The sequence below is a fragment of the Lathamus discolor genome, chromosome 3 (genome assembly GCF_037157495.1).
Source record: "Lathamus discolor isolate bLatDis1 chromosome 3, bLatDis1.hap1, whole genome shotgun sequence".
In the NCBI taxonomy this organism is placed as follows: Eukaryota; Metazoa; Chordata; class Aves; order Psittaciformes; family Psittacidae; genus Lathamus; species Lathamus discolor.
In genome coordinates, this window is record NC_088886.1 from 88,053,350 (window position 1) to 88,080,647 (window position 27,298).

Sequence of the window (27,298 nt, forward strand, 5' to 3'; positions counted from 1 at the left end):
AGCAAAACTGGGAGTGCAATCTGGCACTTTTTGGTATGATAACAATTTTGGAATCTTGCCCTGCTACTCACTTGCATGCATTATCAGTATTAACACAGAAGGTATGAAGGTGGGATGTTAGTTATTTTCAAAGCTTTGCTCACATCTTGCCAATTCTGTGTTTACTGTCTAAAGCTGGGAAGGGGAGGAGGACTTTTTATATTCCTCCTCCTTCCACGTGTTACTCTAAGAAAAAATCTCCTGCGTGCCTATCATCCCTCCATTTTTCAATGTCTCTCACACTAGCTTTGTTACTTTGCACACAAATTTGAATTGATCATCAGCTGAAGATTTGCAGACAGCATAAAGCCACAGATTTCACACACTTGGGTCCTTTCACGTCTTCCTTCTGTGTTGAATTCTCTGTCTGATAACATGGGATAATTCTTCCTTATTCTGACAAGATGGCTATTTGAGAGGTTGGTGAACACAGTATTCCAGCTACATTAAAAATGCAGGCTACTACAATGTGATCACCTTTACGTTTCTCAAATAAAACCCCATTAGAGAGACAAATCATCAACGTAGAGTTTGAGCAGTCAATGGAGAGTGTGACATGAAGCAGGTAAAAACAGCTGAGTGTTCCATGACCACCTTTTATACTTTTGTGGGTCTCCAAGCACTTCACTGTTTTAAATCATATGATCACCCATCCTGCAAACCTAATATTCTGTATTTTATTAACTATAGTTTTATACCTCTACTATGTTTGCCTATGGGAAATCAGTAAATCAGAGCAAAGACTTCTGCAGTTGATTACTGGGCAATAAACCGGCAGAGTAGTATACCATAAATCAGGCTGATAGTTCAGGGGCTGGACATGAATCTGATTTTTTTTGTTTGATTCCCCCCTCCCAATATTTCATTTCTCAGATCAAATTTAATCTCTCACTCAAATGAACTGGAAAGAATTTCTGGCATGCAATACTCACTGGTGCATTAGAAAGTACTGACATTTACATGAGAGTCCTAATACTCCTTAAACATGCTGAAGTATTCAGGAGTCTACTAGAGAAAGAAGCAAGAACACTCTCAAATAACAATGCAACATATATTTTCCAGCAGCCTAAAGCAAGGAAAAGGCTGCCTCTCTTCACACAGCAAAACATCTACATGAGATTCAGCAACATACTTTGATAAATAATGTACATACAGCATGGCCAAATGGATAAAAAAAAAAAAACTAAAATCCTTACATGTTCATTTTCATTAATGTATTTTTATAGTGCCTTTGTAATTCCTACTGCCATAATCCTGACACATAAAAGGAGGTGTAAGATTATATTATACCTTGATAAGAAATATGATACACCTTAAAAAAACCTAACTGGTATTACATGCAAGTGCACTGAGATCTGTGGTCTCAATTCTAATGAATTTAAGCCTTATCCAGGAATCTCACTGAACACTACTACAACATTTAAGTCAGTTCATATGTGTATTTCCTGTACAGCATCTCACTAAAACAGTATGCAAAATTTTTTCTGTTCTGAGAGAGGACCTGTTTTTAAACCAGCTCATTAAAAACCAACATTCCCAGCATTCAGAAAACAAAGACAGCAAGAAAATTGCTTCTCCCAAAGCTTTCAGAGCAAAGAACTTTCAGAGCAGTGAAGTCTGCTGAGGGCTACTGAATTATCATCATATCATCTGAAGCAGGAACAGTTATGCTACAGCTTACCAGACTACAAGATCTGCAAAGTGCTGCTGAATATGAATAGAAAAAGAATTAAAATATTCATTCTGACCTTACAGGGACCAAGACTCCCACTCTCCAAAAGTTACTGCATGCCGAAGTAATAGCTGTTGTTCATTTACCTGAAGATCAAATGTTTCTCAAGGCATGTTCAGTAACTTCTAACATAATCTTATTCCACACAAAAGGAAATTGGTTATTTGTATGTTATCCAAGGAAGGCTGAGTAATTCACTGTGGTAGGAAGGACCTCTAAAAATAAGTCACCTCTCAGCAGATTCACTCCCTTCCTGTCTGGGTTTGATTGCCACTGCATGAAAGGACAAAGCTTTAGGATGAACTACAGAGAACTTCTGTAATGATAACACTGCTCACATACATTCATTTCACTCCTACTCTGTTTAAAAGAATCCAGCTACTAGGGGTGGAGCAAGTCAGTGACCCAACAGGATGTGCATGACTAGAGTACCTCGTGTGTAGCCTTCTGCTTTCATGTTTATTTTTGGATGCATTTTCCTTTGTGCTTTGAAACAGATTTCAGGGCGAGGTAGATAGAACCACACTCACTGATGCTGAAGAGGGAAAAGCAAGTTCTTAACACAAAGAGTACTTCTTCCTACAGACATGTAGTGTACCTTGGAAGTCCACAGTGTTGTAACAATGGTGTATAACTTTATTCGTGTTTGTTAATACTCCTCAGAGATGAACGACAGGGACATTGGTGCACAAAGGCATGTCACCAGTGATTCCCATAACCTCCTAGAGCTTCCTCATCGGGAAACAGTGTTCAGCTGTGTGAGAACCTAACCACAGATATCATCTTCAAGCTGCTATAACAGCTGTTGACAGAAAACAACTCTCCAAGGATGACTAAGCTTAGAAGTTCAACAGATGTTCCCAAACAGGATGCTACTTCAACAGAGAAAATACTAGGCCATTTTAACTGGTAATTGTTCTTATCAGGACAATAACTTGTTTTGACCAGTGTTCCCTGCCTATTATAATTTAAGATCATAGAAAAAGTTTCTGTATTGAAAGTGTGGATTATCTTGTTCTGTATATTACAGGAGGCATCTTATTCTATTTTTGATAAAGCATATCCTTCCTTTACTAATAGCAATTAATATACTTTGCTGCATATCATGCCTTAAATATGTTAATAAGTCACATCTGTGAAACATTCCATCAATGCAATTGTTTCTTAGCTTAACAGAGCTAATATAGGAAAAGCTACTTTTCAATTTAAACAAAACTCAGAAGTCTGTAAATTCATAATATGAAGTTACATAGATTCTGAAAAGTCTATCCAAACTTAGAAATAGCTATGTATTATATCTTGCTCTCTTCAAAGTAAATTTCACAGAGGAAAAAAACAACAAAAAACACACCCTCTAACAAACCCAAAACTAACCTTATTTCTATATAAAATGTATTTTTTGCATTCCCATTATTAATCATAAAAATCCTACATTCATAAAAGCAGTAACCATTTTAAGGATTCCAGCCCTTCAGTTTATCTAGATTGCTCTTAAACTACAGTATTACATTATTTTGGAATTATTCAACTACTTTTTATGAAGAAACTACTTCCTTATGGAATTACATTCTCATTATCTGGAGAGCTGAAATTTGTATGCACTAGATTTTAGGATTTTATGGTGTCTGGATTGTGATAACACTATCATGGGTGCCTTTTCCCTTTTTTCCCATGACACCACTGATATTAAGTATCTGTTGTCCATTCTTGACTTGGTGTAGGTTTTCATTAAAACAAATTTAAAAAGTCACCTGAATGGGATGTCATTGTATCAACAGATCTTTCCCCATATGGACTTTGTCACAGCAAAGATATATGAATCTTAGGATAATGCAGGCAGAACAATACAGCATCTATAACTTAGCAAGAAGTTTCCCCTGAAGAAAAGCATTTCCTTTACTTTAGATAATACTAATAACCTACTGCTGCTACTGCTAGTGTATTTTGGGGGAATTTATTAAATAATTTTCTGTTTGTCTTGAATATTACCAGTTTATCACACCTTAGCTGCAGTTTACAGAGGCTTTGGGGTTTGAAGATTGCAAAGAAACAAATACTGCCTTGAAAAAAAAAAAACCACCTTAATTCCACCTCAGACTAACCAGCAAAGCTGTATGTCATGGCATAATTTTCCACTCACTAAGGGCATAGGCATACCTTCCTTGAAAGCAAGCACACCAGAATACATTAAAAGTTCACTGTAAAACTGCACACAAAAGGCAAAGAAGCACCACAAAACTAAAATGTGGTCTCTGACATGTGCAGCACCTGGGACATGCTTTACCACACAACTTCATAAAACCTGCTGTATACAAGATGTGTGCCAAGGTTCTCTGTGATAGCTCCCAATACTTGTAAAGTGCATGACCTTTTCCAAAAGCATCTATCATCAAAAAAACTCATCAGAATCAGCAAAATTGTTAAACAACATCGCATTAGTGATAGAAGAGCAAATTACATTGGCATTTTTGTTTTAAAACAACTTTAAATGTTTGAAGGTTCAAATTTTTTAAGAAGGGAACTTAACCTTCACTTCCCCAGTAGTTTTGATTGGAAACCAACAAATTGAATGCTTAGCAGGAAAGTCACATACATAGAAGAAATGACTATGCTTATACCAATTAAAAGTGAATTATAAACATGTTATTTGAGAAACCTACAACTGGGTTTATTGTCCTCCATCATGAACTTATAAAGCAATACACACATCAAAAATTTCTGACTACTGGCAAATGCAGCGGATGTTAAAACAGATGAGACCACTGGCATATTTAATCACTCAATATCAACAGTATATTAAGGATAGACTCTCCTCATAAATGCTGGCAATAAAAGCATGTTCAAGGCTAAAAAAGCAACACCTGCAGTATGCAAATAAATTCCATCAGAAATTTCACCTTAGTTATTTCATTAGAACAGGCCTGCAAGAAAGAAATACAGGAGTATGTAATAATGCAGAATATGAAGCACTAAAAAGAAAAGGACTTTCCTTTTTGTCCAAACTAGCTTAAAAGGGTTATTACTTTGCTTACAGTATAAATGTGCTTATATTTGATTACAAACACTTGAAGGTTAAATCACTTTTTCTGCATAAACTGCAAATAAACTTGAACCTACCTCCCAAAGTGCTTTAAAGTCCTTCTGCTCAATTCGAAGGAGCTCACTGTATTCTCTTGTAACAATGGTAGCATGGCGAGGAGTGTTATCCAGAATGGACTCTCCAAAAGCAGTTCCTATTCCTAGAGTGCATATTGTCACAGCATCCTTTGAAATAAATAATAATAAAATTAATAAATATATAGTAAAAGGACTACGGAATAATAAAAGGAATAAAAGGACACATTAAATATTCCAGGATTTTTTAAGAGTCTCTATGTCACATTCACTGATAACACTGCCTTAAGACTCTTCAGCAATTTGCTTTAAAATACAAGTGCCAAAAAAAAAAAAAAAAAAATCAATACGCTGATTAACAACACAGAAAGCTTCAATGTGGGACCAAGTAGCTCTGTTTACTATGGCCATCAGTTGAATTAGACATTTCTGTGTGCAAAACAGAGAACAAAAGAGTGACTTTCACCTTTGGAAGAAAGTTATGACCTCTGTCCATCTACCTCTAAAGACTGTTGTGATGATGGGATTCTTTTGAAATGTCAGAGGTGATGGGAAGATAACTAGATGCAATCTTGGAATATAAATTTCTGCCCTATGTAGACTACCCTCATTAGAAAGAAAATTCAACTGTTTTCTCTGCAAACATAACTTTCAACTATATTCTCTTGTATCTATAATGCATTTCTCTACTGTGTAAGGTCTGTGCCCAGTGCAATCGTACAATTTACCCAACTCTTGGCTCTTCTGTTGAATATGCCAGTAAATCTCCCAATTGTTAATGCCTGCCAATTAAGTACCAGACTAACAAAAAGAAAAACAGTATTCTTTTCACATAAATCAGGGATTTCAAGAAAACTACTGAAGTCCAAAACAACCTGGAATAGAATAGTCAGGGGGGTACCAAACACGGAGAAAAAAGAGCCTACATGAGCACATACTATTCAAGTCACAGAAAGATGTCTAAATCAAGCCTCTTTGGCCAGGAACTCCTCTGTAATAGTTCTAGTATAAATTATGAGCTTCTGTAGAGAAAAAAAAAAGAGAAAAAAAAAAAAAATCAAGATTACTAGCAATTAAGTAACTTGCTGAATCAAGATCTTTAGATACATGTTCTGCTTAGGCTTACAAATTGCTATGTTCCTGAGTACAGGCTTGAAGCTGAATGATTACGTATGTCTCTTTCTAAGCTGGGCTTTAACTGACTGCCTTCTGAGTAATTAAAAAAGATAGCAACAGCATTAAAAATTTAAACGGATACAAAATGCACTTTACTAAAGAAATCATACATGCACACAGACAAATTCACATAAACTTATAAAAACATATGCTCATTTGACTGGATACAACATTGGGAATATAGTTTAATTCTAAAAATGTAGGATTCATGAAAAGTCTACAAAAACAAAGGCAGAAAAATTTGTCATCCCATCCACTACATCCTTGCAGCTGATAATCCAGGAAAGATGCATGAGCATATTTCAGCATCACTTTTTTTTGTGTTTAAAATTGCATTGTTTTCCTTTCATGCATCTAATAAGTGGTAATAGGCAAATGTTATTAAGATCAAGTTAGTAGCTTTATAATTGCATTACAAAGACAAATGCCCATAATAGTCCAGTTCCCTGAACCATAGCAAATTGCTTTTGCACAGATATTACCATATAAAATCATGTGTTCAGGAAAACAAAAATCAATTACCTCTTAGAAAAGATCAAGGAAAAATTTACCAACTGACAGAAAAAAATTTTCAAAGAAGGTAAATATGAACATGCACTGTCTAAAAGAAACAATATTTGGGAATGAGTACCTAGACACCTAAACAGAAGTCTCTACAAATAGCCTAAAACATAGGCTACACATTAAAGTTCTGCCTTAACAAGCTTACCTTTCAGATCTGAAACACTATATGCATGCTACCATACTCACAATTGCACTCAAAAGAACTACAAATAAAATGTGTCTACTGCTCTTACAAAATTCAATCTCCAGATATCCAATACATTATTCTCAACTTCATTGAGAAAGTTCAGACAAAAGATCTCTGTTTAGGGCAGAATAACCAAACAGCCTGGCAGAAAAGAAAATTTTCCATACTGTAAATAAGCAATATTGACGTTTTCCAGCTTCTTTCTCACTCCCTTCCCTCACTCCAAAAAAAAAAAAAATAAACTCCTTTGAAACACCTCACCTTTTTTGATTCTTTACAGCATTGAAGAATGTATCTTTAAAGACAGAACACAGAAGAAAAGCAAGGGTGTCGGTTAAGGAATCAATCACTTCCTAACACAATGATAAGGCAGCTGTTCAGCCTAAGAAATAAGTTGTGGGGTGCTAAGTCAAGGAACTGGAATAGTCTTATCTACATTCATTAGAGTCCAGGCTTCTATCAAGTGAAAGCTCTTTCAGGTTTTTTCCTTAGCTGTCATTGCTCTCCATAGAGATGCAGTTTTGCAGTCAGCTAGGGAGCAAGTCCATCTGTTTTCTTAAAGACTTCAGAGCCCCATTTTAACTCTGCCCCTTGTTTATAAATCTCCAGCCTCCTGGGGAATCAGGTGTGCATCTCCTGCTACACCTGTTAACCTTACAGTCAAGAATCTCCTGCTGTTCAGTGTAGACTTCAGGAGGATTGTTGGCAGCTCAAAACTCAGTTTGCTGTTCCCCCCTGCAATCCCAGGAACAGCAGGGGGTTCTAGCTGCTGGTAACCAGCTAAAATTCACACAGCTATTTAAAAGGCAGTATTAGAGACTTAAAAAGATGTGATTGTTTCCATTGCTATCTGTCCTCTGAATGCACTATAAAATGTGACATAAAAAAGGATCATAAAATGGTAGTGTTCAAAATAGGTTGAAAAAAATATAAGAGCTAGGTTGGAAGGGATTTGAGATTTTTTCGTTTAAATATTATTCACTATTTTGCTTGGTTCGTTTTAATATCACCATTTTCCCACACCTTATACCTTTATCTCGCCTCTGCACCTGTGTCCCTCAAGGATTCCATACCATCTCCATGTTTAATTGGAGATCTGCAAAAAGCTGGCATTTTGAAAAGTTTGCTTCCTATTACTTTGACACACTTCAGTTTGTCCTCAGCAAAAATTTCCTTTTATAACAGAGAAACCAAAGGATGCAAATTGAAGTAAACTATCTGTTCTATTATGTGATTTTCCTGTTCTATTACCTTCCCTGGAGTATGTTTCAGCCATTCAGATAGGAAATCCTTAATAAACTACTTCTAATGACAATACAGAAATATCTTCCCACTCCAGAACTGCAGTTTGCCAACATATGTTAAGTCACCCTCTTTACACAATACAAGATGATTTGCCTAAAGTAGGCATTATGATTCTAGAAAAAGTGTAACCAACATCTCTTCTAGTTCCTAATTAAAATATTTACAGGTCAGATTAACTGTACTGTAATAAAATACTCATTTCCACACCTTCCTACCAAATCCTCTAAAAGCAACTTGCAACGTCTTGGACTTCTTCCTAGGTTACCCAGTAGGCACAAGTTAAATGATTTCTCTATATTAACTCTCAATAAGCTAAGTTCAAACCCAAAATTAGTACACCCACACCACTATGGAGCTCAGCATGGGCCAACACACACTTCTTCTCAGCTGAGTACATTAGTCCAGCCAATCTCTGTTCTGATGGGTAGGGCAGTTCTCATGCTCAAAATAAGTAATTTAAAGCTAGGCTGGGCATATTTACACTACACTACAGACTGACCACAGTACAAACCTATGTTGTGGCTTCACATTGTTTCATCTCCAAAATACATAGTATTATGTATACATACATAAGGGCATTTACATGCAGAAAGCAGTACTGCAAGGACTGTCCTGTTTAAGTCCCTTTCCTTATTTCCACTTCATCTTATCACAGCCAGGATATTCTTCCCTTTCCTACATGGACGTCTGAGCCTCTTTCTTCACAGTCTTTTCAGCAACCCCACTAATTTACTTGGCTTTTGATCCCCAGTCCGCTGTATCTTCCTACAACTGATGCTGCTGTACCACCTAAGCACCCACAGCTCCTCCTTTAAAGCTTTTCTAAAAAAGGCAAGTAAAGTCAATGCCCTCTGTTCAGTTGGGTCTGTTTTTAAAAACTGATCAGCTTAAAAAAACTCCACCAAAACACAGGCAAGATAAACTTGCAATAGTCCCCAGCACACACGATGATTCATCCGGCAGACTACAGCAAAACTGCAGATTAAAATGCTATTTGGTCTTTGTCTTTCTTCTCTTCATTCCGTTCCTTTTACCAGGTAGGAATATAAATTTTAAGCATTTGGGGTAAAAGGCTCAGAATGTAAATCAGTAAAACATAATGTTGCATAATCTGACAAAGATGTCACACTGATGCTTTTGTCATAATGCATTTATTCCCAGCTTTATTCTGGGACATCACCATCAGCTATCTCTCAGAACCTGTTAACTTTCAAAACAGAGTTCAAAAGTTAAACATACACAGGGCAGTCAGCGGTATTTTTAAGACTACGTGAAACTAGGAATATCTCTAATAGGAACTTCCATTAGTATATACCTTATTTGTAACATCAGGTAGCTAACAGTGTCAAACAAAATTTAAATTCTGAATCTGTTCATACTTGAGGATAAAGACCTTTTTGTGACAGATTCTAAACAGGCTGTGTTTTCTGTTTATTTTGAAAGGGACTTACTAAATCTCTGTATGACTTTTAAGTGCCATATTGATCATATTTGTTACAAACAAGTCGAGTTAATTCACTTACCACGCAATTCATAGTGTGACCTTTTTACCTAAAAGCTAAAGTCTTCTTCAGTCTCTTCTTGATTGTTGAATACTCAGAAAACTCATAAATAATTTGTAGAAAGCAGACCAGTTACCACTCAGGAGGTACTGGATGGGTAACGCTGCCAGATCTCTGTATCTATTTCAGTGGCAAATGAAACCATGATCAGCAGCAGCTAGCATATTTTAGCACCTCAATGGCACAGAACTAACAGTAACAGAGAAATCTGTTCTGGTGGAATTCTTCAAACCAGGTGTATTGTAAACAGCTGAAGACAATTTTCAAACTAGCCATTTTAGTATCAAACATTGTCTGTACTCTGTTATGTATTCTAACACTGCCCTCTTGTGACATAATACAGTTTAGCAAGCAGTCAGAAAGGATTTTTCCATACCAATAGGAAAGCACGGCTTTATCTATGAGGTCCTAAATACGTGTGTTTTCATTAAAATATTTAAATCAGTATATGGGATGCTTCCTCTTATCACAATAGCAACTAAAAAGTAATTTTAATATTTCTGTTTATATGTTTATATTCTCAACTTGGTCCTCATCAGTATTAGTGACATTTTCTGTGAGAAATCATGGGTGGTTGCATGAGTAAGCTAATGTGCAGCAAGAATGTGCAGGAATTAATACTTCACTAGCTACACTGACATCTTGATCCATTAGTGCATTTAGATACAATTTCTAGTGCAAGACATGTAACTACATGCCTCTGCAGGCTCAAAGGCCATTAAGACATTCTTAGTAAGCACCAAATGCAAAATAACTTACTGCACATTTAATGGAAGAAGGCTACCAAACAACAAAGGTATCTGCACAGAGTTAGCAGATGGTAGCTGCTACACAACACATTTATTGCCAGGCTTTCTGAAATATAAGTTCCCCAGTTAGACAAATAAACACTTAGTAAAAGAGGGACCAATATTTTTAATCAAGGGAATTGATTTTTCATATTTACATTAACACTACAGGCATCATCATATAACCGTAGGATAATTCAAGCTGTAAGAAGACATCTAGTACAACCTCCTTCTCATGTTAAGTATTAAAAGATTCTTAGTAAAGTTTAAAGACTTTCTAACCCATAGGAACCTGAATACAGAATTAGCTTCTTTCTTCCTAGAAAAAATGGCATAGTTCTTCTGTACTACATGAGTCTACAAACTACTAAACTTGAAACTTCTGTATCTCTTCTGCTCTGCTGGAAGTTTCTCATTGGCATTAGTGCCATTTATAATATTATAGTAACAGCAGAGCACTTAATCACTACTATGACTTTGCAAAGGAAGCTTTGGCTCCTGGGTGCTGTTACTGGAAGATGTGCTCCAGGGTAGGTTACAAGCATCCCTACATCTTAAGCATGGGTCATCCATTCCTAGCTGAGAGCATAATGCTGTCCACTCTATTTCCTCCATCATCTAGATCTGTAGTGAGCACAGCAGGCAGTGAGTGCTAGCAAGCACTTCAAGCTCAAGAATGATCAGCACCATGCCAACAAGGAAGTACAGGCAAGACTGGAACAGGGCACCCAGCAGTTAAAGGCAGGAGACCAAGGATGGACAAGGAGGGCCATGGTATAAACACCAAGCTGGAGCAAAACCAGAGAAAACAGTAGACTCAAATAGTATCTAGGATTCCCCAAACATCAAACTTATCCAGCACTGGAATGGTTAATGAGCTGCTGTCCTTTTGGCAGGGAGGCTGCATCCTATGGCAACTAGTCAGTGGCAAGAACTCAGTTCATTGTTCCTGTGAGAAGGAAATTTCTAGAGCTACATGAACTGTAGTTCTGTAGTTTCCAATAGGCAGGAAAATGGAGTGAACCTCAACAAGCAGAAAAAATATTTACATTAGATTTCTTAAAAGGCTGAACTGTTCTAACCTCCATTTAATGGCATAAATCAACGCTCCAAACAGATTCTTAATTTAACTTCCACATCTAGAACACTTCTGTGGATATACTTCTTTCTGATTCAGTAAAGAGTATTGGTTCTTAACCACAGTGTAGTGCCATCTTTTGGCAAATACTGGAAAATATTCATGATTGCTTTAGACCTGCACAGAAACGGGTATTATCACAAGAGCCCAGTACTATTCCAAAGTGTGACAATACTGACGACAGCCAGGCCATGCTGGGAACTGCTAAAATTAGGCTAATTATACTTTCAATCAGTCTCTACTTATTACAGTGAAGAGGTTGCTAAAATAATTATATGAAAGAAGTTCCTTTTGTATCTATCATTTTACTGTAAGAAGCAGAAAGACCCAGCGCTCACACACTGCCCTGGCTTGCATTCTGACCCAATTTTATTGGTGATGCAGTGCTCAACAAAGTGAAAAATCTAATTTCTTCTATGAGCAATAAACCTTCCCCATTCAGCCAAACTCCACGCAAAGAATAAACCACCAACATCCCCTATGCACGGTACATTCAATCAAGGTGGGGAAAAGAGTCCTGGGTAGCTATACTATTCATGTGAAGGCACAGAGTCACGTGTCCAACCTTTTGCTGAGCTACATGATAGGACAATCTCAGATCTCAAACATGGGAGCAGGGAATGGGACATGATGCCTTCCCAGAAGACTCAGTTCACAGCAGTAAGTGCAGGACTTGTCAGCACGACATTAGATGTCACAGGTGGGAGAGTTCCTCCAGGAAAAATATCTCATCCTTATTTTTGTATTTACTCTAAATTCCTAGCTTTAAAATACAGGCATGCGAAGATACTGAGAAACTGCTTGTAATTTGGTGGGAATTTCATTTGTTCTTCTATTTCTACTAAATAAGTATTGCCTCCAGGCTTCTGGACTAAAGCAGCAGCAGTTCTAATACTCTAATACTTTCCACTCCCTGCATTGGAGACTGCAGTATGCTGTTATAAGACTGCACTGTTGGTGGGGTTTGAACTTTCTGAATAAGGCACATTTATAGGGAATGAATTAACAGCTCTTAGATCTCCAGCTTAATTTCATATGGCTCTATCAGGAAAGACAGAGGAGTCTTGCTTCATATTAAAATGTAGACCCCTTTCCAGAGCATTACATTTCAGTTTTTTTCAAGTCAATGGTATGATTTGCCCCCATAGATAAAGGACAGCTGAGACTAAAGGAGACTCAGAGAAACACGCATGTAGTAAGACAAAATATCTGTAGATATATGTTATCTATGTTAGCATAAGTCATACCCTTTCTTTTTACTACTGACTGGATGATTTCAATTAATAATCGGTTTTACCTGGTGGTTGCTTGTATCAGAAACCTTCACATCCAGTGATCCTGTGAGAACAGCATACCAGTTCGTCCCAATATCACCCTGACGAAACACTGGAAAGATGAAATCTTGTAAATAAGAGCTACCTCTTTAAGTTCAGCAACATTAACAAGTATTTTCCCTTGTATTACTGTACTACTATAGTCACTTCAGGCAGTATAGAATTTGCTATGTCAGACTACTTACTTAGTGTTCGAATAGCATTTACAATGACACTAGAAACTACGTATTTTAGCGAACTGATTGATACACTATAGAAACAACGAAAATACATAGAATTGCTTCACTCTTCTCCCCAGTTTGCTTCTTTTTTACCACCATCTTAGTTAACGAACAAAACAAAAAACCAAAAAAACTTTCTGAACAATGTCCCTTTGAAATTCAGAATCTTTCAGTGCAGATACAGCTCCCACTGACTTCAGTAAGAGCTCTGGCTGAGAAGCAACTGCAAGACTTTGATGTTCAGGCATTCCAATTGTGTGATTACAGTATCAGAATTCCTATTATTCTAAGCAAACCCCAGTGCTGTGTGTCTAAAGCCTGCCAGATTTACCTAAGAGGTAGCTAAGACTCTACTAAATACCACAGGTCTCTATGACCTATTCACCTGGTACAGCTCTGGGAGCTCATTCTCATCACAGGACTATCACTTACTTCCATCTCAGCTTCACAGACCGAGCACAGCTGTCTACCTTCGTGTGGCAGACGGGCTGCCAGAGCAGGCACAGAGCTATTGCACCCCACAGCAGTATGCAGCTCTGAAAATCTGTCTTGTGTTATTCTGAGAGACCGCAAACCACACACTGTTAGTGATATGCCTAGGTGATACGCTTTTGCCCCTGACATCAAAAAAGCACCTACAAAAGATCAATAATACATTTACAGGGGAAGAATGGGACTTAAGTGCAATGACTTCCTTCTAATCTTTCAACAGAACAGTGGCAGAGTCCCAAATCAAATAATGTGTGCCTTGTTACCATAGCTTCACTACGCACTGTATTTGTAGAGCAAGCAGCACTTTAGTCCTGCCTTCCCGCATGACTATGACTGTAAACATTCTTGTGGCAGTTCCACTGATTGTGTTCTCTCATTGATTTCTTAGAGACATTCCCAGCCTATCCCCCTTTTTATCTACATAAAACAGTTCATTATATGAAGCTTTCTTACGTGTGATTCCTTTTTCCAGATTCTCATAATATCCACAGAGACATATCTGCTGGAGAAGGTTTGGATGAAATTTCTCAAAAGCTTTCACTTCTTTCAGTCTTGTGAATATTATATCTACATCTTCACTAGAACGTTCCAAAGGTCTGCAAGAAAGCAAAGGACAAAATTCTCAAGGGCTTTATCAGAGAAACATCCCCACCTGCACCACATTTACAAATCTTTGCAGTACGTGTTACACTATAAGATAAACAAATTAAAATGCATTTCACAGGTACATAATGAAACCCTTCCAAAACATCCTAACAACTGCCCATTATCAACTTGAACACGATTATTATCATTTCAACACAGGCAGAGTCCAGAAGCATCACTTAGCAACAAAGTCCTGCTGTAGCAATTACTGTGAAAGTATATATGATGATACAGTCCTTATTCTAAAGAGCTTGGCATGATATATATTTTTATATTTGTAATGGAACACAAATAAACAGATGTCCAAAATTATAAGATATCTGTGAAATCAGTGCCTAAAACAGAAGTTGTCTGCTTGGCTAAAAGAAAAAGCTTTAGGTATCAGCAGTAACTCCTATACCCGCATTTCTCTTCTGCGTTTTGCTGGGTACAAACTAACTTGATGGTTCTAAGTACATAATTTTTCATGCAGCTCCTGTCTCTTAATGTTGGACAAACTGAATATGCAAGCAAGAATCTAAACTGTTAATTGGTAATTGTAAAGAGTTTTAATTCAAACTTTAAAATACTTACACCTATGATAGCAACAACTTAAAAAAACCCCAAGATTTCAAGAAAAATGAAATTTTAGAACTCCCTCCAACAAAGTAGATTGTAGACCAGCCGTTCAGCAGGCTCAGAAAACTACTACATATTTGTGAAACTAAAGTAAATTAGCTCTGTAACATGCATTTTAAATGTGATTATCAAATGTTATGAATCGGCAGGTAAGCCAACCACTAGCTGACAGCTTTAGAAAGAATTTTCATAACAGATTAAACGCCTACCATTACACACAGAAAGAAACACAGAACATTCCCAGGAGATCATGCTGGATCAGATGCAGAAATCATTTTTGTATAAAGGGGTACCAGAACGACAGACAACTGTCAGTGATCGTTAGACCTATCAATCACTCAAATGCTGCTAGTTAATTTTACTGACAAAAACATTTTTTTAGACAGTAGATGAATTTCTAAATGACCAGAAGTCAAGCAGCTTACAATGAACAAAGGCTAAATTCACAAACACATATCATTATCATCTTATTGTTACACCACAGTGTAAGCACTTCCTCCAACAGGATATTTTTTTGAAAGATCTCTCTTCAGAATCAAAGACTTAAGCGATCTAATTTGTCTCAGGGAAGAGCCCAGATCCTACTCACATTGACTCTCTGTCTCTCATCTTTCTTAATAAATTAAGTCTAGGAGGGATTAAATCTCTATCCTCATTCATACTCCAATTTACCCTTATATACAGTTGCTTCTACATCACAGTGAAATCCTCTTACCACCTCAAACCACAACCAACTGAAGTAGCTCCCTTTTTAAGTATTTCAAGTAAGGTTTTTACCCACTCCTTTTTTTCCTTTTTTCACTGTGCATTAGCTGACAGGTACTAATAAGCATTAAATCTCTTGTCAAAATCCTTTTAAGAAGATTAGGATGTGTAGCTTGCAAACAGATTTAAAATCCATTTATACAAGATCCCTACCCAAAACTACACTGGCACAATAACTCCCTTAATTTGTGGATTCCTAAAAGTAACAGCAAAACCATACAAGAAAAAAAAAAAAAAAGGAAAATAATTCTGATAATATCTCCTTTTCCTGGATAAACTAAGGCTATTTCACACATACAGCTGCTCATACTGACTTTGTTCAAGTCCATCAGTTCATCTGCGTAGAACCGACTGTAGGATCTCAGTGTTTAGCAGCGCTAATTGTTTGATGTAGTTGAACAGGGAAAAAGTAAACAGGCTTAGCAAACAACATGCATCATGTTGTACAAACTTAAATCAACACTGTTTTCTCGGTGATCTTTTTGAAATGTGAGTGTAGAAATCTCTTCCACTCTGTTCCCGTCAAAAAGACAGAATTTGGGGGGATTTAATTCATAGACTGCGTAACTTTTTTTCCTGAGAGCTGCTGAAGGCTCAAGTAACAGGGTTTCCACGTAATTCAGAAGAAGGTGAGAGCAGGGCACACTTCCACTGATGTGGCAAGAAGTGTCTTGTGTCAGACAAATGAACTACAGGAAAAGCACTTTCTTCTGACAAAACTGTTTCATGACCCCAGTAAACTGAGTCATCATGAAGGAAAAGCATTCTCACAGGTAGCTAAACCATGCTCTTCAGAGTTGCAAGCATCAGCACAGCAGTGAGAAATCAAACTCCTTATTTATTGGGAAAGACAAATTACAGTCATGTGTTCCGAGTGGCATACTTTAGCAAGTAGCTGTGCCACAGTACTTTGTAGTAGCAATAGCTACTTCCATCTCGAGTACATTAAGTGGACATTTGAAGGGGGACACACAGACATGCTCTGAACAAAAAGAAGAATCAAAACTTTTAAGTAATATGCATAGTAGTAATCTGAAAATTGTTGTATTCCTTACAATGTTTCTTAATAATTCAGTACTGCAAACCATTTGTTTCAATAGCCTCTCTTCAAAACACACAGGGTGTAATGTTACTGTGTGCAACTAAATTTCCACAGCCAGCATGAAAACATACAAGGAGTCTTAACTATACCCAGGAATAACTATTGTCTCTCAAATGAGAAAGACAAACATCTAGTGCAAAAATTGGCTGTTTGGTTAAGATCATGTATAAACATCCAAATTAACTAGGATCCACGTTGTTTTACAACACAATGCCTTTGGAGTTGATCAGAGCTCCTGAGAAATGTCCTTGATGTTTAGGAGAAAGGAATCCACTAACCCGAGGTATCCCAAGCTGAGGCACAACTGATCCTTACATGGAATTTTGCCTATGTAAAAACTCCAGATTACAGCATAAAAGTAATTGTAGTAGCACTCAAACTCACTTCTATTAAGTGCTTATAAAAAGCAAACGGACAGTTTTACTTAGTGAGAGAGCAGGAGAATAATAAAATACCATGACATCAGTTAACTGCTTTTCCACATGCCTGTAAAACTCAGGCAAAGTTTGACCACTTTCTATAAACCACCTCTTAATAAAATTATCATCACTGCAACTCTTAAATTAACATTTTTGAATCTATATATGCTGCCAAATCTTGTTTTTTATTTCCTAAGTACAAGTTGCCTAGCATGGAACACCACCAGTACAGGACAACACAAATTTACTTCTTTATCGCAGCTATCTTACTATATTGCTGTAAACTTGGCTTTTTAAAAGCACAGTTTGGAATAATATTTAAACAGCTAATATTTTAATATATTCCTTAGAAGATTAATGATTAAACCTACTAATTAGAAAAGTACTACTGATGACAGATGCAGAATTTAATGTCACTGTAGTCACACTTGTAGGAGGCAATGGTATTAATTCAGAAAGGAACCATTCCTCAAAACAGGGCAAGTGCTATAGAAGTCAACCCCCAGGAGGTGAATCTCCTTACACCCCTGGAAAGGCTTTTCCAGAGACTGCATCAAAGCACCACTGCTGTTCACTAGAGAGCAATCCCACTGAGCATCTGCTAAGCTAGGGCTGATGAGGATGCCCTCCTGTTGTATTTTGTGACGTTGGTGTTGTTACCCTGCTGAAGTGTCCCCTCACTGCTGATGCTGCAGAATTATAACTGGATGTCCATTAGCTAAGATGTTAAAAAATGCATTTCAGTGAGACTTCAGCTACCACTGGATTTTCTGATAAAGCTTCTGTCCTTTCCTAAGTGTACTCCTGTTTCTGAAAGATCTAGCCCAAGGTATGGAATAGAACCATAAATGAATCTAAAAACTGTGGAAAACTCTTCTAAATAAATTAAAATGCTTCAGCTTTCTACAGTTTGGTAAAGGCATGAATTACAACAGAAGTATTTTAAGGCAAGGCTATCCTTCCTGAATTAAATCTGTGACTCTATTCAGTGAAGCACCCACTCCCTAGGCTGCCCCACAAGTAAAACAAATTGCAGAAATGTTACATTTGTCTTCACCTTTTTTACTTAAAAAAACCTCAGCATCTTACCCCTTTTTCCCAACTTTTCGGCATTTTTGTGGGGTAGCTGCTGCTTTATCTAAATTTTCCTTAAGTATGCAGGGTACAAGCCCAGAAAGAGCTTTAGCAGCTACTGTAGTAACTATACCCCACAAACTGCCCTGGCAACCATAATTGAGTAGGTATCATGCCATGACCATAGGAAATGTCAGAACTAAACCATGAAGGAGGAATGACTGATATGGAAATTAAAACTTCACAGTTGGTATTTCTTACCATGAAGGATAATGCAAGAGTGACACTCCTACACCCTCCCAGTCTTCAGTTTGATTGTGCCTAAATTTGTACTTCAAGAAGGCACTGAGCTGGCATCCCATTTCAGTGTTGCCCAACTGAGGTGGGCATTTCCAGTGTTGCAAAGCAGGGCTACAAAATAATCAGCAAGAGTTTTTACTTTATTTTCACTGCCCTACAAGCCTTTATGCTTTGTTTGACCACTGAGCACTTTATCCAGCTGCTTACTTTTACTACTAATTTGCCTCTTCAAAGCATAGTAAGTTTTATCTGGCAGTAATGTTCTCATACAAGACATCATCTATTTCCTCCTTCCACTTTTTCAACACAACATCACAGCATATATATACAAGTGACAGCATCAATGCTAGTTATACATCTCTATTCAATTAGGTCAATAAGGCCTCTTCAAAGGATATTTTACCCCTGATTTACTTCGTTGTGAAGATTTTAGGCATGTATTTTTGAGAAATGAAACAATTTTCTTGACAATGTGTGCTTGACTATCTGGAAAAGGAGATCATAAAATAAAAAACTGCCAAAAGTGTATCTTCAAAAGGCTATTTCATATTTTTAAATACAGACTATTCAGGCTCAACTTTTAAATGCAGACAGAGGATAATTGCTACATTTCCTCACTTACACATTTTGGGCAAGTATTCCTGCTCATGTGTAGCATGTATAGCTTTATAAAAGAAAATATTTTGATTATGTTAAGATTAAATATTTGAATGTTCATGTATGCTATGAAAGACCTGTTAACCTACAAGTAAGAAATAAGTTGGAGGTTTTTGTTTTGTCTTTACCAAGTTTATCTAACTATAACCTATTACTTTCTCTGCTATATGTGCTTTTTTTAGGTTCTTCCTCATAATTGGTTTGACACTTGAAAAATTAAAAACAGAAGATGCGTAATTTTACCATCTTTGCAAAGATGACTCTAGAATTTTTAAATGTTTATTTCTAGACCATCTGTTAAAAAATCTGAACCCTGCTCTAACTAAATGAAAACACTGAAGTCTATTTCCTTCCCCTGGTCTTTTCAACTCTTTAAAAGGGCAACATTTAATTTCAGACAGCAATGAACAGCCCACAAATTATGGTCAGATATGATGCATTTGTTCCACTGGTGAGGCTGTTTGTAGAAAACACAGCAACATACTATGTAATAGACAAATAAAACTGGCTCATCTCTGGGTTAAAACCAAAACATCTATTCAAAGATGCAAAGGCAAATTCTAAAGTACCAGTTATCACTACTATGGACCATTTGGTGAATTTTAATAGCATTTTAAAGTATATTCTGCTTTGAAACATGAGCAAGGAGAAAACAGCAAGGAACACCATTGAAAACTGATCATTCTTCTATGCTATCCGTACTTTTCCTACTCTTCCCTGACACGCTGAAGAGCAAAACAGGAGGATGCAGAAGAATACCAGTATCAAGATACTATTTTCCCTTAGTGAGAGCAGGACCTCTCTCCTCCAGGTTCTTTGACTTTCAATTTCTTTTTGAGAAAGGCAAGTTTAAGACAGGGATACCAGTGGCGTATCAAAGCACCTTAGACCTGTGGTAACAGACTTACATGCTAAATATAAATGAAATCACTTTTAATCTGAATGTCCAGATAAGGGGTTACTTCCATGGAGACAGAAATCAAGCAATTCTCCCCAAGAGGCACTTTGCATTTGTTACAGTGGTATTACCAAATCCATGTTTTCAAAATTCACATTTCAACTTTCCCTTGTCATGCGAAAAGCCTCAACATGAAGCCTTCAAACAATAATCAAATTACAATTATTTTATTTTGATTTCCATTCTGTGAGATTTGGGATTCCAGTTTTCACATTTCCTCTGACACACAGGAAATAAAATACTATTTAAAGCCTGTTGCCTAGGATTCTTATCCATACAAACCATTCCAGAGTTAATAAAAAAAAAAAAAAGAAAAAAAATAGCAACACAAGAACAACTGCTGATGCTCAGTTTCCAACATATTACTACTGTCACCTACACTCAGAACCCCTGTGATAATATCTCATATCCTGCTATGCAAGGCATAAGAAATATTGTAAATAATCTTGATCTGCACAGGTACTGACTGACCAGCCAGTTAAATGTAGACCAACTGGGTGACAGCTGCACATACGGAATTTGTAATAACAGTTCTGTCTTCCTCAGTAAGGGCCAAAAGAATGCAAATAAGAGGGACTCACTTTTACCTACACACTCATCTCATTATTACTGTACTCAATTGTATTTGTGCCTTCAGCTCATTTCAGCCAATGCACTGAAAAATTATTGGAGGGCTAGGCAGAGCAATCAAGTGCACTTTACTTCTGTACTTACCCTGCTCTACAAATTATGAATCCTTCCACTATGTCAATTTTTAGATCTGTATAAACAGTGGAAAGACAAAAATTTATTTATCAAGTAGCGATATTCATAAAGGCTTGTCTCAAGTTTAAACTACACTACCTGAACAATACAGCTATAATAGGAAACATTAAAAAAAATACTTTTATCACCTACATATGTTCTTTAAAAAGACAAAATACTTCAAGAGAAGAAATAAAATTGCAAGGAAAGTTCTTCCTTTCATTTATGAAAATTTTTAGGTATGGTGCATACTTCGCAACCAAGGTGTGACTAAACCTCACTGAATAAACCCTCTAATGTTCATAAACATGAACTGGAGCTCAGGACAGTTAAAATTCCATTTGAGAGAAGTAGATCTGGATGAAATTACATTAACCAGCACTGTAGCTTCATAATAGACATTAAAAGCACTTCAACATGAAGACAGACTCCAAGATACATTGCAAATTAAATTTATAATTGAACAATATGCACAAGTGATGATATCCTTTGATTCAAACTCTGGCCACTGCTATTCACCAATACCCTATGCTAAATGCACCTTCACCTAGTTGGGACCTGCATTGTTACAGCTAACGTAAATTTAAAGCTTACAGCAACTACGAAATATCTTCTACAGTATTACATTGGCATACATTTTGACAACTGTTTAATTCAAAAATTAAGTGAAAAGCCAGTTTAGGAAACGTTCATTGAGGATATTGATTAAGCAAAAAGAGTAGTAAGTGCAGAAAACGCTAACAGAACAAAGGAAGTATCACAAGAATGATGAGCCTGTTAAATGCAGCAAACTGTAAGATGCAGATGAAAACAGATGTCACCCTGGATAAGAAAAATACTTTTATTTGAAAAATATCTGGCAGCCACCTGATTTTGAGGGCATGGTTTCAATCAGGTAGTATGTTGGGGTTTTATTTCTTTGATGGAACATGAGATTTTGTAATAAAAGAAACTTACATGCTCAGAATACAGGATTTTTGAGATCAAATCCTAACAACTGTAATAACTGAAATTGCCAGAAATAACTCAGGCAATGACAGTTTAGACATGTTTCCAGAATTATCTGGTAAAAGAAAACTTAGACTACCACACCAATCATGTGGCCACTCCACAAGACTACCAACTAAATCTGAAATATCATGACCTAATAGGCATATGCACATGCTAGTTTGCTCTGGTGGGCCCTGACAATGTTTATACACATGCATACTCGGGCAATCACTTTCTTTTCCTCGTAATACCTGTCCATAGAACAAGTGTGTAACTTACTGCAACCACACATAACAAAAGGGAGCAGATACTAGAAATGTGTAAGCCCCTGAACAGAGAATAGAAAAGCTGCAATTTGTTTTGAATACAACTCTTTGTCTCACTGCGACTTATTCTGAATTCATATATTCAATAAAATGTACAGACCTACAAGCTTATGGCAAGCTATATTAACAACTATTTTGGTCTCTCTGAGGAGATACAGAAAGAAAAAGGGCTTTTTAAACATTCATTAAAGACTCCACCTTTGCACTGGACTGCAAAATGAGCTGCATGATGTGGAAAGACAAATTTGTTATTATTCATCACTCTCAGAAGATTGCACCTTTGCATGAGCGCTAGAAAGCACTTAGGATATGTCTATACTGCTCTGTCTCAAAGTTTCCACACCCACCACAGTGCCTGCTGCTGATATATCCACACACAGACTTGATACAAGCTACATACAGAAAGAAAATCATAAAGCAATTGCAAAATATTCACAATATTGCCTGAATGTAAATCTAGATCCCATTACCTTTGACATAATTGTAAGTTACAGAAGATGACAAGCAGTCTCCGTATTTCTTTCACAATTCTTTCAGAATATCAGTTCTTCATTCTAGCCCATATATCTGTAGTATATCTGTGAGTATATCTGTATACTCACAAAAGACCTGTTGACTACTAAGCACATACAGATAACTTACATCTCAAATATATGTTACAATAAAGTAAAACCTAATTCAAATATGTTGCTGCTACATAGCTTCAGTCTGAATTCACACTCAAATCTATAGGAGCTTGGCTTAAGGTACAGATCTGAGACGCTATCCTGTATGTGTTATTTTGGTTTTGTTAGATGGAAATGATCCAAGTCAGAAGTCTAACAAGGATGACAGGGATATAAAAACTCAGTATGTACAATATCTCCTCGAAACACCCATTCATATTTAAATAATTTATAAACAGCTGACCAAAGATCATAACATTCTTAGCACAACAGGCTAGCAAAATTACATGTTTTGCTCTGTGATCTGCTCCTTCAGTCAGCTTAGGCACTGACAGTTATTTAAGTACAGAGAAAAACACAAGATCCCAGAGGCAGGTATGAAAGCCTGGGATCTCTGACTGTTGTGAATGCTGTACATCATTAACAAGTTTTTATTTCAATCCAGTTAAAACACTTACCTGAGTTTATAACTGTGATCAGGTTTACAGAAATAATAGTTATGTAATAAAAACTTCATCTACCATTCAGTGAAGATATGTCAACATGGAAATTTCCTGGTTAGACAGTCTTTGGTGTTAACGAAACCATGAGAGAATACATTGTTCCCAAGCTAATTATACACACTTGCAGAAATCAGCAACCTTCTTTTAATTCTGTGCAGATCAGACATACAGAAAAACGCTAAGATGGTAGGAATGCACCTGCTCCCTAGGAAATCAGTGGTAAGGCTTCCAAGATAAAAGGACTGATTTCCTTAAAAGAAAAATTATTTACATCTCCAGGTACAAGTGGGATGTAGACTCTCTCTGCTGATCCTTTCTCTCACCTGCAAAAATAACACATTCTTGATAAAACACAGTGTTCTGAACTTCTCCATCCCTGCTTTTCCTTACCTTTGCTCTGTGACTTTATCTATTAATACTGTCTGTGTATTTTAAGTGCTGATCTTTGGCTTTTGTGCTTAGTAACAGCACATGGAAGATGCATGGTCAGAGCACTGGCGGTGGTCCCAGCCCCCAGGCCCTACACAATAACAATGTTGCTCCAGAAATATTTTGGTGGGTCTTCATTTTTATATGTGCTCCTGTTTTGGATGTTAGTAGTTCCAGTTTTATGTGCGATGTAGGGAAAAACATGAAGAACATACACAAAATACATAATTTGTGTATATAATGTATTTTATTATTTCCATTTAGAGTTTCATTCACTTTTTTTTTAAAGAATGAAGTTGGATAATCCACATTATACACCATTTTAATTGTTTTTGTTGAGGCTCACCTAAGATTCTAAAGCATTCCAGTTTTAGAACTGCCTTCCTCCTGAAAATATATTCACTAAAACATGTTAAACCTATATTTATTATTTAATAAACACATGGTATCCTACAGAGAACTGACTCACTAAATGATCCTATATTTACAGAATCCACACCTAATTAGAAAACACTGTAAGATTTTTGAAAGCCTTAAATATATACAAATTACATAATATTTAAATGAGTACACAGATAGATCATCTACAAAAAAGAAATACACTCTACAAACACAAGTGTGCAAATAAAAGAATGCTTTATCTAATAGCACTTAGATTCCTATAGTTCTTTTCCAGCATAACTTTAACTGCATTTTTTTAATGGAAAAACAGAACAAAAAGTGTATTTTCTATTATCACAAAACAAAGCATGACAGAGACCAGGAAACAAACTACAATCTCTCATGTCCTGGGTTTGTCCTATATTCAGATTGCCTTCTGGAAAAGGAGGACAATAATACACAATCCTTCAGGGCACCTGGAACTGATTCTTTCCACTCAAGAAATTAGTGCTGCTAGCACCAGGTAACAAAAGGGCAAGAAAAAGTTTCATCCTAGTAGCTGTAATGAAATTCCTATTATAAAAATGGTCATCAAAATAATTTCATACAAATGTAATGGCAGAGAGATTTCTAAATAAAATGCCTCACATGTGTTTCCCAAAATCATCATTAACCCTCCAAGACTATGCACCTCACTAAGTAGGAACCTCTGAATTTTAGTTTACAATTTAGATCTCGCAATGTATTGCATTTAAGAAACCTGAGAAATGACAGGATCATCTATCTAAAAATACCAGGACTCACACTCTGCTTCTTCACACCCGCCCAATGTCAATTTACAGAGCAGAGAATCAGGCCCTCTGCTTTACTTCAGTTTTTATATGGCTATGTTACCACCACTTGTTTTCATTTACATTTAGAAAACTTTCAACATTTATACACATTATTTAACCTCTAAAAGGTTAGCCTACTTTTGTTTTGTCCCATGTTACAGAGGGGGGATCAGCAATACTGTGATCAGCATCTAGATCAGTATCTAAACCAAAAGTTCCGTTAACTTCTTACAGCTTGCTGCCTGGACTGTTAAGGAAAAACTAATTAGAGAAGCAGCCCTGCAACACTAGGAGGTTACCTGGAAATGGGAGAAATTATGAGAAGAGGATGGTTCCTTCTGTGTGCACAAAGGCAGCTACTCACAGTGAAGCCCCAAATGACACCAACTGTCAAACGCTGGCTAATGCTGAGAAGTAAACTGCTCTACATCACGTAATTCCCTCCAATAACTTTGACTTGTATAGCATATTTATGATTAAATTTTTGTCAACTATTTTCCTAGATTACAGGAGACACTATGAGTGCTCAGAAACCAAACCACTTCTGAACTAACATAGTAAGCGTTGAATGTAAGAATACCGAGAAGGACTTTCAAACCACCCACCACGTAACTCGACACTGCGAGACTTTTTGCTGCAACACCCGGGGAAATAACTCCAAATTTACATATATATGTACATTATATATATATATATATGATCTGCCTGTATTTTTAGAAGTAAGCACATGTTAGCCAGCCCTAACTCACACCCACACGGTGCTTGGCGCCCAGCTCTGCCTGACCTGCAGCAAACGCTGCCGCCAGCCGGGGGGACAGCCGCAGGCCCCCAGGACACCGCTGAGGGGAGCCTGCGGCCGCCTCTTTCGCAGCGGGTATTTGTGTTTAAGTCAGTCTCTGGCTAACAGTCCTGCACCTGCTTGCGCCACGGAGCGCTCTGAGGCCAGGGTCCGTCCTTTCCAGCCGGACCTGTGAGGCGGCTGGGCTGGGAGATATGAAGTGGGGGGACAGGGGGCAGTGCGCTGAGGTGAGGCGAGGCGGTATGGGGCCAGAGCCGGTGCGCTGAGGTGAGGGGCTGTGAGGCGAGGAGGAGAGCGGACTGGGGCACGAACGCGGCGGGAAGCTGGTCTGCCATGGCTGCACAGCGGGTTCCCGGCCGGCGTCCCTGGGCCGCAGCGCCCTCTCCCCGCCCTGGAGCTCCCCCTCCTCCACCACGTGCACATTTTCCGGGCAGCAGAGCCCGGCAGTGAGCAGTTATCGCAGTGGGGACTGCGCGTCCGCGGAGCGGAGAGAGACCTCATCTTGCCAGCCTGCCCCGGCTCTGCTTCCTGCGGGCATTTTGCTTCCCACCTGCACCCTCCTTATGTAAGGCAGGATCTGATGGGGAGCGGGTGTCGGCGCGCACACACACACACGTATACATACATACATACATATATGCACGCACGTACGCATGCAGGGGGCAGGTTACATGCACACACCATCCCTCCGCAGCAGCTCCCGTGAAGGTGCCGATACCTTTTATCCAGGCAAGCGATCCACTCGCCGGAGGATGAGGAATGGGAGGTGTGAGCGGCGACCATGTTGGACAGGGATCAGGTCGCCGCGCACCCGACTGGCGGCGCCTCCCCCCGGCCGCCTGCCGGTCGGTCGGCCCGTCCTCCCTCACTCCCTCCGCGCACGGCGCGATGGGCTCGCCCAGGCTCCCGCGGCCGCCCGCCCTGCCCGCTGTGGGGCCGTGGGGCCGCCTCCCCGCCGCCCGCCTCGGCCAGCGGCGGGGCTGTGAGCGGGCGCCGCCTCGGCCTCCCGAGGCACCCGCAGCCGGCAGGTAGCGACCGGGGAGGGGAATGAAAGGAGTTACTCCCTTCCTGGAAGGTGGAGTCGTCCCCCTCGGGCTTTCGTGAGCTCCTCGGTGCGCATACTTGAGCCCAGCTGAGTGGTCCTTTTTGCCCTTGCTTCACCAGAGATGTCCTTGACTGGGTTTGGGGGGTGGAGGAAATGCACGCTTTTTAATTATAATAAGCAGCTCGGGAGTATGTTAGGAGCTCTCCGGAGCCCTGGGTGACACTTCCCCTGGTAGTAAGCCCACAGCAGCTGAGTGGAAGGAAGGTGAAGTCCACATTTCAGGAATTTTGCAGAAGCCTTGCTCCGGCCTGCTGTCCATCCTGTCATCACCCATAAAACTGTGTCCTAAAGGCTCTGGTTTATTGTAGGTGAAAAATGAGCTGCGTAGTGCAG

At 38.2% G+C, this 27,298-nt stretch overlaps 1 protein-coding gene across 5 annotated transcripts in view; it reads right to left on the reverse strand.

The window, feature by feature from the left end:
- Window positions 1-26,834, reverse strand: part of RAPGEF4 (Rap guanine nucleotide exchange factor 4) — a 149,873-nt gene extending 123,039 nt beyond the window's left edge. For 2 of the 5 annotated variants that reach the window (XM_065670352.1, XM_065670351.1), the window contains exons 1-4: window positions 26,579-26,834; window positions 14,106-14,248; window positions 12,903-12,991; window positions 4,889-5,035 (exon numbers count right to left, since the gene is read on the reverse strand). In XM_065670352.1, the coding sequence (XP_065526424.1) occupies window positions 4,889-5,035; window positions 12,903-12,991; window positions 14,106-14,248; window positions 26,579-26,643 (444 nt within the window). In that variant the 5' untranslated portion in view covers window positions 26,644-26,834. Of the gene's footprint in view, window positions 1-4,888; window positions 5,036-7,073; window positions 7,102-12,902; window positions 12,992-13,592; window positions 13,747-14,105; window positions 14,249-26,578 lie in introns of those variants that run through there. The other 3 variants (XM_065670353.1, XM_065670355.1, XM_065670356.1) reach the window with 3 other exon arrangements.
- Between the last annotated feature and the right edge of the window lie 464 nt (window positions 26,835-27,298).